We start from the raw sequence: 17,079 nt of genomic DNA, 5'->3' as shown, positions 1-17,079 counted from the left end.
TGGTGGTGTATAGGAATGCCACTGATTTCTGTGCATTGATTTTATATCCTGCCACTTTACTGAATTCCTGTATGAGTTCTAGCAGTTTTGAGGTGGAGTCTTTTGGGTTTTCCACATAAAATATCATATCATCTGCAAAGAGTGAGAGTTTGACTTCTTCTTTGCCGATTTGGATGCCTTTTATTTCTTTTTGTTGTCTGATTGCTGAGGCCAGGACTTCTAGTACTATGTTGAATAGAAGTGGTGATAGTGGACATCCCTGCCATGTTCTTGACCTGAGGGGAAAAGCTCTCAGTATTTCTCCATTGAGAATGGTATTTGCTGTGGATTTTTCATAGATGGCTTTTATGATAAGTTTAAAGAAGCCCATTCAACCTACATCCACAGACCTTACTATGAGAATTCCCCGAAGCAGAGGCTTTGGGGTAAAGACAAGGAAATCCCCCTGAGGTATTTAATTCTTCATCTTAGAACCAGTGCTTTTACAACAATATGTAAAAGCAAAGGCATGAATAAGTAAGATAACACCACCAAACAGAACACTAGATCCTGAGAAAATAGTTCAAGGAAAACAGAGTTTAATATGAACAAAACTCTCAAATATATTTGCAGAGGGATTCAAGAAGATCTTACATCTACAAAACAGAAACACTGCTCCATGGCAAAAGAATAATCAGAGAACAGATAAGGGCGCTTACATCCTAAATATGTTTGCTTAAAAAAATTAGAAAAACTGAAAAGTGAGGGGCACCTGGGTGGCTCAGTCATTAAGTGTCTGCCTTTGGCTTGGGTCATGTTCCCAGGATCCTGGGATGGAGTCCCACATTGGGCTCCTTGTTCAGCAGGAAGCTTGCTTCTCCCTCTCCCACTCCCCCTGCTTGTGTTCCCTCTCTCTCTGTCTCTCTCTATCTCTGTCAAATAAATAAATAAAAGAAAAAAAAAAAGAAAAAGTGAAAGATATTAAATCATAAAATAAGTAGATATAAAAATAAGATTTTTTTATAAAAATAAAAAAAGAAGAAAGAAGAAAATTTCAACGTCTGACTAAAAGAAATCTCCCAAAGAGGGAAGATAAATATACACATAATGAGGAAAAGACTTTATCAGAGAAAGAAATAGAAAAAGAGAAGAGAACACAACATCTTCCCAGATTTGAAGATAGAAGCTCACCTGTGCCAGACAGAACTCATAAAAAAGAAGTTTACCACAGGAAATGTGTGAATCATGAGATTTGGCTACAAATTATGAAGAGAGTGTCCTATAAGTGTCTAGAGAGAGGAAAAATCAAACCATTTAAAAGGACCTAGCCTAGCATTGGAATTCTCATCAAGAAAACTGAATGGTAGAAATTAGTAGAGTAATGACTTCACAAATGATTTTGAGCCTAGATTTTACATCCAAACAATCAGGTATGAGGGCAGAATAAAAATGTTTTCCAGCATTGAAATTCTTGTATTTCCTCTCTTTTTTGAGAACATTTCTGGATGGAGGGGAAAAAAAAGAGAGAGAAAGAGGAGACGTGAGATCCAAATCACAGTAGATTCAGTGTAGTTGAACAGGTTCAGAAACTCTTAGAATGAAGCAGGGACAGGTATAGCCTATGGTACTAGGGTAAACTTAAGGATGAGGAATGACCATTATTTATATTTTTCATCCACATCCAGAAGATAATTATAGGAAAAAATATTTTTCAAAAACATCATAACCAAAAATGAAACAACTAAAACCAAAAGACTTGAAAACATTTGAGAAAAAAAAAAACTAAGAAAGAAGAGAGAAAATAAAATAATAATAATAATAGTAAAATAATAGTAATAATTCACTTGACTTTGAAACTAATATTTGTTTTTGATTAGCACATTAGACACATTAAAAAGGCAATAGAGTTCATACTATTATTGTATTACAGGATTTCAATATAAAGCTTCAACGTCTCAATTCTGAGTGCAAATATTATCCTAGACAAGATAAAAGGAAATGTATGACAACAAGTGAATGAGATGTACAAAGTGGGGAGGAATGTTGGAGGGAATGGCAAGGGGACTAATGTCTTCATTTTAAATAGAGAAAGTTTAATGTTGTGACTAATGTTGGTGGGGAAAAAAACGAGGTATTTAAATGTTTAAAGATAGCCTACAGAATTTTTGAAAATTAATATAACTTTCTAATATTTGAGGAGCAGAACAGCACAGGAATGTAAGTGATCTGAATCCACATTTTTCTTTCTTTCTTTTTTTTTTTTCAAATAATTGACTTTTATTTTTAAGGTTGACAATTCTAGAGCACAACACTAAAGGGGGCCTCTTAAGGAAAAAGGAGGGCAGGAGACATTGAATTCTCAGGTGTCAGCAAGTGGTACTACTGACCAACAACTTTTGGTTTATTCTTCTCATGTAACAAGAAATCCAGAGGTTGGCAGTCCGTGGCTGGTGCAGCAGCTCCTCGAGGCGTGCTATCAGGATCCAAGTGCCTTGAGTCTTTCTACGGTACCACCCAGAGAAAGGATCTGCTTTCCTTAGGCCAAAAAATGGCTCCAATACTCCTAGGTTTCATGTATGTGCTCTTGGATGTAGCAGGATGTAGCGAGAAGGACAAAGGTTCTTGCTTGCCAGATCTGCTTTCTTTCTTTATTTTTTTTTTTTAAAGATTTTATTTATTTATTTGAGAGAGAGAGAATGAGAGAGAGAGCACATGAGAGGGGGGAGGGTCAGAGGGAGAAAGAAGCAGACTCCCTGCCGAGCAGGGAGCCCGATGTGGGACTCGATCCAGGGACTCCAGGATCATGACCTGAGCCGAAGGCAGTCGCTTAACCAACTGAGCCACCCAGGCGCCCCAGATCTGCTTTCTTGTATCAAACACCTGGTAGCTTTATTAAGCAGATTTCTACTTATCTCTCTTTTTTATAGAGTTATTAACTACAGTCTCCATGTTATACATTAGATCCTCTCTTCTATCAAGATCCCTTCTATTAGAAGCTCACTTGTACAAATCCACTTTTATCTCTAAAATTGCCAGAGCTGTTATATGGCCACCTTTAGCAGGAGCTGGGGAAGTATTCTTAAATAGGCTCATTATCATCTTCCTCCAAAGTGGGCTTCTGCTAATGAAGAAGATGCAATAGGCAATCTGTTTAATGACAAAATCCTCTGTAGCAATTATGTTAATTTTTTTAATTTTACTGATCTGGAAAAATGCTCAGAATATAATGTCATGTGAAAAGCAGGACAGAAAACATATGCAATATAATCTCAATTTTGTTTAAAAAATACATACCCCACATGTGGGAGTTCCAAAATGTTAATGGTAATTAATATCTTCAGAGTTAGCCTCATGTCAAAAGGGTATTGATAGACAAAATTTTTATCATACTAAATTTTTTCTGAATCTTTTATGATGAACTTGTATTATCTTTAAATAGAAAAAAAAAGTGTCACTTTAAAAAACACCCCATATATTCTTAAGGATGACTAAGTCCAAAATATTTTTTTTTTTAAAGATTTTATTTATTTATTTGAGACAGAGAGAATGAGAGACAGAGAGCATGAGAGGGAGGAGGGTCAGAGGGAGAAGCAGGCTCCCCGCCGAGTAGGGAGCCCGATGCGGGACTCGATCCCGGGACTCCAGGATCATGACCTGAGCAAAGGCAGTCGCTTAACCAACTGAGCCACCCAGGCGCCCTAAGTCCAAAATATTTACACTTACTCAGTTTCATCTTCATTGTCAAAAGAAAGGCGGCAACTGTTTTTGATTTGCTTTTGTGAGTTCTTTTTAACTGAGTCCTGCTTATTTATTTCATCTTCATTTGCCTTCTTCTTTCTTAAGCTTGCTGTTAAACCTGAATATTTTTCATCCAAGGAACATTTGACTGGTTTTCCATACATGATTCTTCCATCAAGTGTAGCCGGTTCTTCATCTGCTTTGGCAGCCTTTATTTCTGCTTTAATTTTCATGACTTCTTCAACTGACAGGTCTCCCTTTTTTTTTTTTTTAAAGATTTTATTTATTTATTTATTTGACAGAGAGAGAGAGATAGTGAGAGAGGGAACACCAGCAGGGGGAGTGGGAGAGGAAGAAGCAGGCTTCCCGCGGAGCAGGGAGTCGGATGTGGGGCTTGATCCCAGGACTTTGGGATCATGACCTGAGCCGAAGGCAGACGCTGCACGACTGAGCCACCCAGGTGCCCCAGGTCTCCCTTTTTTAAAACCACCACTTGGGGCTGTTCATCTTCTTTGTTACTGGGGTCACCATCTTCATCTGGGAGCTGAGGCTGGATTCTCTTGGTTTCCACCATAGGTCCTTCCCTGTAGCCAACCTGTTCCTTGAAGCGAGCCAGGAACGCCGATTCAGCTGGCCGCACGTCCGAAACCTGGTTCCGCTTGCTCACAGCTGCTCCCAGTAAAAACAGGTTCCCGGGGCTGCCTGGAGATGGTACATTGGCGACAGCCTGAATCCACATTTTTCTTAGTGGAAACCAAAAGATACATTTTGTGGTTGCCACACAAGGACAAAATATTAAGCTAGATCCTAATTCTTATGCAATAATAAAGAGAAGACCTAAACATAGATTGAAAGAGGAAATTATTTCTATTCATTACAAGGTCTTTTTTCAATATTTATTGTGTGCCTATATTATTCTGATAAAAAAATTAAAATAAATGGAGACTAATTGGCCTTTTCTAGGAAAAAGCAGAGCTCTGTAAATATTCAAGTTGCATCTGAAAATAATTTAGTAAAAATTAATGACAAAAGTAAGACTTACCATCTGTCCTTTGGTAAATGAGTAATTTGGGGAAATCAATGGGATTACTGGATATAAGTAAGAATTTGGGATATATGGACATATTGATGAATTTGCATACCAAATTCGTGACTAGAGTATATTTTGAAAAGTAACCAGGAGTTTAACTGACAGAGTAATGTTCAATTGTTTCACATCTAAAATGGTAAATATTTCTCTTAAACCCACTCCATGCATGCCCATTGCATCAATGTTTAATTGATCACCATCGATATAATGGTGTCATGTGGGCAGCTATCTTCCACATAAAGTTTCCTCTCTAAAGATCAATAATTTCAAGTATTTTCAATTTGGGTAATTCTGCCCACAGCCCTAGTCAATGGTGCAGAGACAAGTACACCAGATTAAAACAATTTCCGGATAAAGAGTTTTTCTTCCATTAGAAAACTATAAATAGTAAATGTCTCCTGGCTTTTTGGAAAGTGTGCTACTCTCTAGATTTTGTTACCAAATCTTCCAGCAGCTTCTTTCTGCAGAATGAAGATATTTTATCATCTCCTCCATTTTCTGTGTTATGTGACCTTCATCCTACCAGGTAAAATAAATGCTTGTTTATTTATAAGCTCAGTAAGGAGTCTGCTTCTCCCTCTCCCTCTGCCTCTCCCCCTGCTGCTTGCGTGCTCTCCTCTCTCTCTCTCAAATAATTTTTAAAAATAAATAAACAAACAAACAAATAAGGCCCAGGGAAGATGAATGATTGAGAATAACAGTAAATATCTCCTGAGATATCAATAATAGAATCTATAAAATGATCCAGGATATAGTATCAAAATAAGCTGGGCAATGAGATACAGTAGGAATAAAATGGCAAATAAAGAAATATTATCACAAAAAATCCTTGTTGAATTAGTTAATACATTAGTAAAGAAATTCAGCAATGGCTTTATGAATCAATTAAAAGGTTTTTTTTGTTTTTTTTTTTAGATTTTATTTATTTGCGAGACAGAGAATGAGAGACAGAGAGCATGAGAGGGAGGAGGGTCAGAGGGAGAAGCAGACTCCCTGCCGAGCAGGGAGCCCAATGTGGGACTCGATCCAGGGACTCCAGGATCATGACCTGAGCCGAAGGCAGTCGCTTAACCAACTGAGCCACCCAGGCACCCTTATGAATCAATTAAAAATAAATATTTAAAATACATACTGCAATGAAGTGCATGTTGGAGATTTTATGATATTCTTGAGAGGTCTGTCCTCTGAGGGGATCCAGGCTCTCTAACAATGAAGATATAAATTGATACCCAAAAGTGTTCTAATTTGGACCTAGAAAGTTGGGAATTCAAGAGGTGCAACATGTAACAGAAAGAGAACTGAATTGAAACTTAGAAGATCTAAATTTTATTACTAGCTTCCTACTTAATAACTTCTGAACCTTGCCACTCAGAGAACTTAAGTGATTTGCCAAAGTCTTTAACAATTAAAAAAAAAAAAGAAAATACAAGCAGAATCAATAACAACCACAATCTTAAATAAAAAGTCTGATATAAAATATTGCGCTTGCTAATTATATGCACCTCAAAAAACTGCAGTTAGGATTTAGCGTAATAATGTACCAGTAAGTAGCCCTACAAACTGAAAATTAGTCTACCAATTTAGATACTATTATAATTATTATAGTTGCTGATGTTATAGTTATTATGATTATCATTTTTTAAAGGTTTATTTATTTTAGAGAGAGAGAGACAAAGAGGGAGAGCGTGCATGTGGGGCAGGGGGGTTGCCAGTGGGAGAGGGAGAGAAAGTCTTAAGCAGACTTCGTGATGATGACCCTGAGATCACGACCTGGGCTGAAACCAATAGTCGGAGGCTTAACTGACTGCTCCACCCAGGCGCCCCAGATATTATAGTTATTAATAATGAAGGGGAACTGAGGAAGTGGGGACCTCAAAGATGATTAGGGAGGATGTTGAGGCCCATGGTGCTAGTGTGTCAATCAATAACCATGTAATACTGAGTGGCTAGTGATCTACTGAGCACAATGCTGGACACTAAGGAAACAAAAATAAAAGAAAGACACAGTAATTCTCCAGGCATATTAAAAGCTAGTTGAATAAACTCAGATAAATCAATGAATTCCTTGAATTAGAAGGCTTATAAAAGTATGCTCTAAATAATAAGAATGGTGGAATTATGGCATGGCAGTTGTGGAGGTTTGGGAAAATGTCCTGCATTCTCTGATGAAGAGCTTTGAAAATGGGGATAAGACACTTGTATTTAGACCTTGGAAGGTGAGAGAAAGAAAGGGAAGACAAGAAGTAAATATGCGAGTCTAGCATGTGCCAAACCCCATTTTGTAACTTCTCATGTAGATATCTAATCTGACCTTCCAGACAACACTCTGAGATACCTGTTATTGCCTCTTTTTATACAAGAGGAAAATGACATCAAAGGAGAGAGTTTTTCAAGGTCACACCTATTATACTGTGTGATAAGTGGAATATAAATATTGGAATACAAAATCCTAGCATATTTGTTCTTTATATTTCATCATGCTTTCTATAGAAGACACTGAGGATAAAGTACAAGATGAATAGATTATTTGGCCAAAAGCAGTGAAGTCACATGGGAATATAGGTGTGCTTCAGATGTGTGGGGACTATACCATTTGCTGAGCATTGCAGAAAACTTTAAATAATGTAATGAAGACACTTAGTGTATGAATATGACCACAAACTTTCCTTTACCTTTTGATCATTCAAACAGATACTAAGTTATAATGTGTACTGAAATGGACAGAATGCTCTACATTTGGCCTTTGCTGGACCAAAAAAATAGGAAGGGTAATACAAGGTATCAGAGTGAGTGGCTTTGAAGGAGCTTATAGAGTAGTACATATCAATTACACAACAGTGTGGTTTGTCTATTTATAGAACCTTAAAGTCATTAAAGAAACAATAAAAAGTATTCAGTCTAAGTGGATACTTTGTGAAGATGTAAGATGAGTGATCCAAGCAGAGTGATACCATGCTGGAGGGAGAGTTATAGAAAATTGATAGAGAATAATACTGACGATGGTTAAAACATGACAGAATGAGCAGTATTTTAGTCAGTATTTTAGTACAAGCAAAAATAATCCATAGAGACAGTGAAAACAGCATACTAGTGGTTTATAGAGTGAGCTTGTCATCAAATAGATCAGAGTTTATATTAAGGACCTGAGGCTCCTTTGTAGTTGTGGAGAAGCTTTAATTCCTTTAACTGTACAATGGAAAGGTAATACCATTAATTTTATAAGATTTTGCAAAGATTCAGAGATAATGTAAGCAAAACATTTATCACATTCAATATCATATTGCAGTATTTCAAGAAATGGAAAAATAGAAGTAGAAGTAGAAAACAGAAAAAGAGGAGAGGAAGTAGTTGAGAAAGAATACAAGGTACTGTCTCAGTATAGCCACTTGTTAAGATGTCTCAGAATGGACCTTAAATGACAGAAACATGGTGGCCTTAGAAACTTTAAGATGTATTGCTTGGTGCATGGGAGGCTGAGTCTAAAATAGTGGAGGAGAGACCTTCACCTGTGTTGAATTGTTGGTGGAAAGACAGCAATGGTCCCGGTGCTCTAGATTTTATTAAATTTAAAATCAAGTTGATTTGGTTACAAATGAGAATTACCAATAAAATGTTGGGAGAAAAGTGGAGCTTATAAAAATAAATAACCTCTTCCCATAGGCCAGGATTTCACTGACTAGCTAAGTAACTTCTCAACCAATCCAGAAAGATGCTATATGACAAATGAATACCATGTTAGTGCTTCTCTTGCGGCAATGATTTGTTTTTATTATTTTGTACTTGTTAAGGTAATTTGCAAATTAGTCTTAATATTTTTCTGTATTTTCATCCACCTGACTTAAAGAATTATACCTTCTTCAATATCCTTGAATAAGCTAAGGAAAAATAAAACACAAATATTAATATTTTAGAGCATTTTATGACTTTTACATGATGGTACTATTAATTGCTAGGAAGTGTCTTCAATAGTAGAGATCCAGGTGCCAACCATAAGATAAGAGACAAGTGCAACTCTTACCAGACTGACAATATTTGAGAAATAGAAAAGAAAAAAGAAAAAAAGGATTTAATTCTAAGCTCTGAATAAGAGGTCGGTAAGAGATGGGGAACAGAAAGTGACCTTAAATTCTCAGTTATCCAACTTTGAGTTAAGACATCAAAGTCAAGGGAACTGACAAATAATTCCACATAGAGGAGCTAAAATTATTTTATTTAAATTTGTCTAAAGTAAAATTTTTCTTACGTTCAGGTTGCAGAAAGGAAACCCACTTATTAAGCATATATAGAGTATATTAAGTATGTATTACTATTGATTCTTTGTATGGGTAAACATATTCATCTTAATAAAATTCTATTTTGTCATTCAGTGCTCAACTTCTGATTTTCACATCTTCAGGTTCCTCCATAGTCATAAAATACTTAAAGGTCCTAGAGACAACAAGCTACCATAAGCAATATTAAATTTGAGACCATATCCAGATCTGTTGAGTGTTTGTCATATGTCACTTTCCAACTTTTTCAATGTAGAGGCTATGGATTACATATTTAAAATGCAAATTCTGGTTTGGAACAATTTAAGATTGAACCCTGGGTTAAGCATGTATTAGTTTTGTAACCTTGGGCAAATTATTTGGTCACTCAAAGCCTCAGGTTTTTTATCTGAACAGCACCAACCTCAAAGTTTTATGACAGTTAAATGAGATAATGTATGCAAAATATTCAAAACAATACCTGACACACAGTAGGTTTTCAATGAAGGAAATCTATTTGTGTTATTATTAGTTTCTGAACTTAAACATATCATATGCTCTTTCAACTCTAGGATGAGAATCATACTACTTGTCTGACTGGTTCTTGTTCTTTTTATACTCCTCCTGTGCATTTGAATAACACTTGCTCATTTTTTAAGGTTAAATTTTCCTATCACTCTTCCATGATACAACACCATGACATTAAGCAAACACTTAATCTGTTCACACATTAGACCTAATATATTTCTCTATCATGGTACTTAATTAGCCTATCTCTCTCTCTCTCACTCTCACTTTGGCTCAGTGTTTTGCTTTACCTCCAGAAAAAGCCCACCACCTGGTCTAAAAGTTGGAGTCAATAAGGATTTAATTTCAACTATAGTCTTTTTATTCACCATTAATTAATAACAGTTCTTAATCTGTGAGAAACTATTATGTTCCAGACACTATTGTACACCTGTTTATGTGTTAATTCATCATGTTTCATAGAGACTCAGTGAATGAGATACCATTTTCTCCATTTTACACATGAAGCAACTGAGGCTCGTAGGGCTTACCCAAAGTTACTTAGCTAGCAAATAACAGCATTAAACTTCAAGCTTAAAGTCCATGGCTGTAAACTCTGCAGTTAGAAAAACTATCAATCTGTACCATACAAAGATTTTGAAAAATTAGTGATTTGTTGTTGACCTCTGAAAGTCGGGGACCTCGGGCTGTTTGCTCAGGGTCCCCTGTGCCTCGCTACACTGTCGTCCCTTTTTGGGACGGTGAAGGAACTGAGAAAAAGAGACGACAGTAAAGCGAGGCACAGGGGACCCCGAGCGAACAGCCTGAGGTCCACAATTTGTTTGCTCTACTTGATGTTAAAACTTTACAATAAAAATTATAGTAGTCTGTTTCGCATAGCAGCAACCTGATATTAAAACATAATATAAAATTGTAACAGTTTTTTTCATATAGCCTCTCCCATGCACTGAGGGGGATATATGGACAAAAAAAAAAAAACACGAAACAATTGCTTAAAGGCATTGCAGAGTAAATGGGTCAATTAAAAGTTACAGTGAAAAGATCAAGTTGAGATCAACTTCTGAGGCTAGAAGCATTCTTCTCCCTAGAAGCATCTGACTATTCTTAAAGACACAGGAAATAAGATGAAAAGCAGAAATCTGATAGCCTTATGCTACCACTGGGGCAAAAATTGTAATTCAGAGCCTGCAAAGGAAGGAGAACTATGGGAATACTGGTGTGCTTTGGCTGAGGATCCCAAAAAACTACAAACTAGGTTAAAAGGACATTAGTCCAGCCATCCAGCCGTCCCAGGAACTAATACCCACTTTTACATTATCTCAAGTTCTATAAATGGTTTAAGATTATCCAGGAAGGTTAGTTGGTAGTCTTAGCCATCAACAAGGAACAATAATAAATCATTCTGGAGAAAGATAACATCATTCTAGACCTCAAGCTATTTCCTCAATCTTTCATTAAAAATGTATGTGACAAAAATAATCAGGAACAAATGAAAACAGAACTCTCCTATCAAAAATCAAAACCAGCATACAAGGGAAGAGATTAACAAGGAATCCAGATAATGAAGTTACCAGACCTAGACTTTAAAATAACTGTGCTTAACTTGTTTAAATAAAGAAAAACAAAAGTAAAAACTTGACATAGACGTGAAGACTACAACAAAGAGCAAAAATAAAATTCCAGAACTGAAAAATTCATAAAGCAAAATTAAATACATATTTAATGTGTTAAATAGTTGCTTTTACATAATCAGTGAGCTATTTAATGATGATGAAAGATGAATCAGAAGGAAATATCTGGAATGAAACAAGAGAAAATTAGAGGTTGAAAAATAAGAAAAAAGGTGAAGGAGGGCGGGAAGGATGAAGGAAAGAAGGAAGGTAGGAAAGAGGAAAAGAAGGAAGGGGGAAGAAAGGAAGAAATGAAGGAAGGAAGGAAGAAAAAGCATAGCAAACTGCTAAAAAACAAAACAAAACAATAAAGCAAAGCAAAAGTTGAAGAAAACAACATATTTTCAAAGGGTCAGATATTAAACTGAAAGTTGACTTCTCAAAAAACAACAAAGAAGTCACAAGACAAGGTAGTGATATCTTCAGAGTCCTGAAAGAAAACAACTATAATCTAGAATTCTGTATCAAATGAAAATACCCTCTAGGAGTGAAGATAACATAAGGATATTCTCAAATAAAAACAGAGAGTTCAACATCAGAGCTCCTGTATTAAGGGAAATTCTTAAAAGATTGTTTGGCCAGAAGGAGAATGATTTTCAATGTGGAGGCTCAGAAACACAGGAAAAAACAAAAAACCAAACAAAAAAAAACAAACAAGCAATGATTTTTAATAAGACTTTGGTAAGTTGAAACTTCTAGCATAAACACAAAAAAAGAGTAAAAGATAATATAAGTACACAATGGTAAATTATATGATGGGATTATAAAAAATAACCAATATATAGAAAAGAAGATAAGAAAAAAAATAACAGGATATATTTCATCCAATATATATTACTATTATAAATATTAGTGTAAAGTTAAAAAAATGAATGAATCTTTTGAATGTAGTGAATATAGTTTTGAATGTACTGAATAGTTTATATGAGAAATATCTAATATATGAGAAAAGAGAAATTATAAAATCTAAAGGATAAGGAAGGATATAAAACCCCAACAAAAGCATGGTGAAGTAGTTATATTAGTATTATATAAAGTAGACAGTAAGAAAAAAATGCATTACTAGAGACAAAGAATGATTATTCATAGTAATAAAAGATTCAATTCAACAGGATGATATTGCAACCATAAATTTAATGCAACAAATAACTTAGTCTTGAAATATGTAAAAAAAAAATAGAAAGACAAAAAGAGTAGAGAACACCATAATAATGGGTGATGATAACACACCTTCCTCAGTTACACAGAAAACAGAGAAAAACAAACAACATAAATGTAAGAATAAGAAGATATAAATATGAAGATTAACGAAACTCAACCTAATTCAAAGAAGAAATATCAGTGAGTATTAGAAAATATCATCATCTGAACGGTAATAGAAATGAGAGCACAAAGCTCATAGAACACAGCTACAGTAGAGTTTACAGGGAAATTCATACCATTATATTCATATATCTGAACAGAATAGTGTGGTACTGGTCAAAGAGTAAACAAATAGATCAATAGAACAGGACAGAGATCTCAGAAATAGATCCCTATAAATACAGTCAACTGATACTTGACAAAAGAGCAAAGGCAATATAATGAAGAAAAGACAGTCTCTTCAACAGCTGATGTTGGAACAAGTGGACGTCCACATGTGAAAAAAGTGAATCTAGACTAGTGAATAGGCTTGAAATGGCTCATAGATCCAGATGTAAAATGCAAAATTATAAAACTCCTAGAACATAACATAGAAGAAACCTAGATGTATGTCCTTGGGGATGGCAAGGACTTTCTGGATACAGCAGCAAAGGCACGATCCACGAAAGAAAGAGTTGATAAGCTGGACTTTATTAAAACTAAAGACTTCTGCCCTGAGAAATATAACAACAAGATAATGAGATGACAAGCCACAAACTGGGAGAAATACTCGCAATAGACACATGCGATAAAGGACCATTATCCAAAACATACAAAGAACATTTAAAACTCAACAATAAGGAAACAAAACAAAATAAAAACAAAAGGACCAAAACACTTAACAGACATCTCATCAAAGAAGTTATACAAATGGCAAGTAAGCATATGAAAGGATGTTCCACGTCATATGTCATCAGGGAAATGTAAATTGAAACGAAGTAACATTTTATACCTATTAAAACAGCTAAAATTTGGAATACTGGCAAAACCAAATTGTAGTGAGTATATGGAGCAACAGGAACTCTCATATACTGCTGATGGGATTGCAAAATGATATAGCTACTTTGGAACACAGTTTGGCAGTTTCTTATAAAACTAAAGATACTGGGGGTGCCTGGGTGGCTCAGTCGTTAAGCATCTGCCTTCGGCTCAGGTCATGATCCCAGGGTTCTGGGATTGAGTCCCCCATCGGGCTCCTTGCTCAGCAGGGAGCCTGCTTCTCCCTCTCTCTGTCCCTCTCCCTACTCATTTTCTCTCTCTCTCTCTAAAATAAATAAATAAAATATTTATTTTATTTATTAATATTTATTTTATTTATATTTATTAATATTATTAATAATTATTTATTAATAAAAAACTAACAATACTGGTACCATATCACAGCAATTATGCTCCTTGGTATTTACCCAAAGCAGCTGAAAACTTCTGCCCACACAAAAACCTGCCCATGAATGTTTATAAAAGCTGTATTCCTAATTTCCAAAGCTTGGAATCATCCAGGATATTTTTCAGTAGGTAAATGGATAGATCAACTGTGATATATCCAGACAACGGAATGTTAATTAATGCTAAAAAAAAATGAGCTATCAAATCATGAAAAGACATATAAGAACTTTAAATTCACATTACTAAGTGAAAGAAGCTAATCTAAAAATGCTGTGTACGATATGATTTCTACTATAGAACATTCTTGGGAGGGCAAAACTATGAAGGCAGTAAAAAAGACAATAGTTGGCAGAGGAGGGAGGGGAGAGATGAATAAGCAGAGCCCAGAAGATGTTTAGGGCACTGAAAATACCTTGTATAATATTATAATAATGGATATATTTAATTATACATTTGCCCAAACCCATAGAATGCACAACACGAAGAATGAACCATAGTGAAAACTATGGACTTTGGGTGGTTATGATGTGTCAATGTAGCTTCGTCCTTGGTAAAAAATGTACCCTTCTGGTGGATGATGTTGATAATGGGGAAGGTTATGCATATTTAGGGGCAGGTAGTATATAGGAATGTGCCTTTCTTTCAATATGTGCCTTTCTTTCAATTTTTTTGTAAACCTAAAACTGCTCTAAAAATAAAGCCTTTAAAAAATTTTTAAAGAGAACTCATGAATTCTTTTAAAAAAATTGTATAATAACATAATAAGGAAAGTATATGAACTATTAAAGAAAAAAGAAGAATTGTTCGGAACAAATACTAACAGCATAAAAATTAAAACTGCAGTGGACACCATTTTATTTGGGGGCAAAAGTTACATATATTGCTGGTGCAATATATAAATTAATAACCCTGGACTCTAACTCTTCCACAATTATCTTAAATATGGCTCATGTAAATATTAAAATATGTACTACAAATTTGCTTATTATAATCTTAAAATATTAAAATTTTAAATACGACCTAATGGAAAAAATGGACAAACTGTCATATATTTCAAAGGAATATTATGTAGCTCTAAAAAATTTTTGAATCTTATTGAGGAGAATAATGTATGGCATAAAAATGTAATATATATTAATTTAAAACATGTTCAAACTTTGTATATATATATATGGAAGTATGTAATATTTTAGTGTCTTCTTATTTTTTGGCATTTTATAAGTTCATTACAATGTATACATAGTACTTTTTGTCATCAGAAATAATATGTTCTTAAGTAAGAGATTAGTAATGTCGGTTACTCTTCTTTTACTATAGCCACATGTACCTTGGTGGATCCTGATCGGTGCACAAAATATTTCGGTTACTGTAGAAGACGCTGCTTTAAATATGAAAAGCAAATTGATATATGTCTCTCACCAAGTAAAATTTGCTGCATTGAGAGGTTATTTGAAGAAGATTAATTTTGAAAAGGAAGATGTACCTGTGATCAAAGAAGTTTGTACACCAGTGCAAAGAGGTATAGGAATAAATTAGACTTTCTGTAATAAATAAAGACATATGCCAATATTGATATCTTCCTCTGTAGATATTAATTATGCATTCAGTGGAGTGAGCTAAGACCTTTCTTTTATTCTCAAGTTAGAGGTTTTATGATAGAGGTATATCTTTCGTTAATTTCCTATCATTATGGATATCACCTTTGCTTCAGTTTAGAACCACTTTTGATCTGTCATGGCTTACCTAAACTTACACAATTGAACATTTGCCAACTTAACCATGACCTTATTAGAAATGTGATTGACGAAAATTAATACCCATAGACTTATCAGTTATCTAAATGTCATCATTATGTTATTGACATTGAGAAACAGGAAACCTCAGTACAAGATGAGGACATAAGCTACAGTACAGCATGACGATATTCACTGGCCATTCCTTTCTTCTCTCCGAGTTCTGTTCGTGCAAGAAGGCATATTAATTGAATATTATTTAATACTAATACTATTAAACTGGGTTTAAATACAATCTGAACTTTGGCCAGAGTCTAGACTCAAAACATTATCTTGGCAGTTTTGTACTTAGTTCTGAAGGGATGGAAAAATGCATAAGTTCTGTTGTTTCATTCTCAGTGTAAATACTAGACAGCACAAATAGTCTCTGTAATGATAAAAGTTAAGGGAAAAACATAGAGACTAGAATTTTTTTCCAGCTAAAAACAAAGGACCAATCAACCATTTATCAATATTTTACCAAGTTCCCAAACATTTTTACTACTGTTTTTTTTTAAACTAACTTAACAACTGGCCCAAGATTACTGCTTTTTTTTTTTTAATTTTTAAATTTTTGGTTTTTTTCACTAGAGATCTAGTGAACCTCATGATAATATCTAGTTTAAATAGCTTGTTCCAGGACAGGCATCATATTGCCTCTGGGGATTTAAGTGATGTGTACCTAAAAAACAAAAACAAACAAACAAAATATGTTTAATTCAAGTACAATGTCTAAGTTAGAGGCAAGAAGGGTAACCAAAGTCTGTACTTCTGCAGGATCAACAATCAGATATGAGGATCAAATTCAAGAATCTGAAAAGAGAAGAAAAAAAATGTGGGGCGCCTACGTGGCTCAGTCTTTGAGCGTCTGCCTTCGGCTCAGGTCATGATCCCAGGTCCTGGGATTGAGCCCCGCATCGTGCTCCCTGGTCAGCAGGAAGCTTGCTTCTCCCTCTCCCACTCCCCCTGCCTGTGTTCCCTCTCTCACTGTGTCTCTGTCAAATAAATAAATAAAATCTTTTAAAAAAATGCATAAAGAGCTCCAGGGATGGAGAACAAGTTGTAAATGTTGAATGCAATAAGAAATGAGACAAAATAATTCATGATTTGCATTAAATCTTTGTGGAAAGGGATTTTGGAGGATGGTGGCAGCAACATAGTTGTTTAGAATAGAATGACTATGGGCTAAACCCAAAACTCCTGGAAAAATTTACATCAAACAGACAAGATATCCCTGCATACCTTATCATATAAGTTAGTGGAGAAAAAAAAATACCAATGGTTTCAAGTCCTTTATGGAATCTGTACTTGTGTGGGAGAAATCAGATGGAAGAAAAACAGTTTTTTGATGGGTTTGAGAAGACACCCAGAGTGCCAACAGCATTTGTTGGGAAAGACAGCAAACCAGTTTATTGACAACAGCTATAACTACTTCTTTCTTGGAGCCACCACTAGATTTCAAGTAAATTGTGAGGGTTTAAGAA

The 17,079-nt window shown here is 35.0% G+C and overlaps 2 protein-coding genes across 3 annotated transcripts; one reads left to right on the top strand and one right to left on the bottom strand.

Annotated features, from left to right (window-relative positions):
- Nucleotides 1-2,725: 2,725 nt before the first annotated feature.
- On the bottom strand, nucleotides 2,726-4,469 carry LOC102732024 (uncharacterized protein KIAA1143-like). Of its 2 annotated transcripts, XM_081827478.1 has the most exons (3): nucleotides 4,187-4,469; nucleotides 3,703-3,968; nucleotides 2,726-3,126 (listed from the first exon to the last, which is right to left on the bottom strand). In XM_081827478.1, the coding sequence occupies exons 1-3, from the start codon at nucleotides 4,454-4,456 to the stop codon at nucleotides 3,075-3,077; spliced, it is 588 nt and encodes a 195-aa protein (XP_081683604.1). In that variant the 5' UTR covers nucleotides 4,457-4,469; the 3' UTR covers nucleotides 2,726-3,074. The 2 variants fall into 2 exon arrangements, with proteins under 2 accessions (XP_081683604.1, XP_081683605.1); XM_081827479.1 differs by lacking the exon at nucleotides 2,726-3,126 and having other exon boundaries at nucleotides 3,684-3,968.
- Nucleotides 4,470-5,275: 806 nt separating this feature from the next.
- DEFB114 (defensin beta 114) lies at nucleotides 5,276-15,286 on the top strand. The gene is made up of 2 exons (XM_031030315.1): nucleotides 5,276-5,333; nucleotides 15,141-15,286. Exons 1-2 carry the CDS (start codon nucleotides 5,276-5,278, stop codon nucleotides 15,284-15,286), a joined length of 204 nt encoding a protein of 67 aa, XP_030886175.1.
- The last annotated feature ends 1,793 nt before the right edge of the window (nucleotides 15,287-17,079 follow it).

The sequence above is a fragment of the Leptonychotes weddellii genome, chromosome 8, assembly GCF_054177405.1.
Source record: "Leptonychotes weddellii isolate Sample4059 chromosome 8, ASM5417740v2, whole genome shotgun sequence".
NCBI classification, from domain to species: domain Eukaryota; kingdom Metazoa; phylum Chordata; class Mammalia; order Carnivora; family Phocidae; genus Leptonychotes; species Leptonychotes weddellii.
The sequence above is the reverse complement of the archived record's forward strand: the minus strand, read 5'-3'. Positions and strand labels throughout refer to the sequence as shown.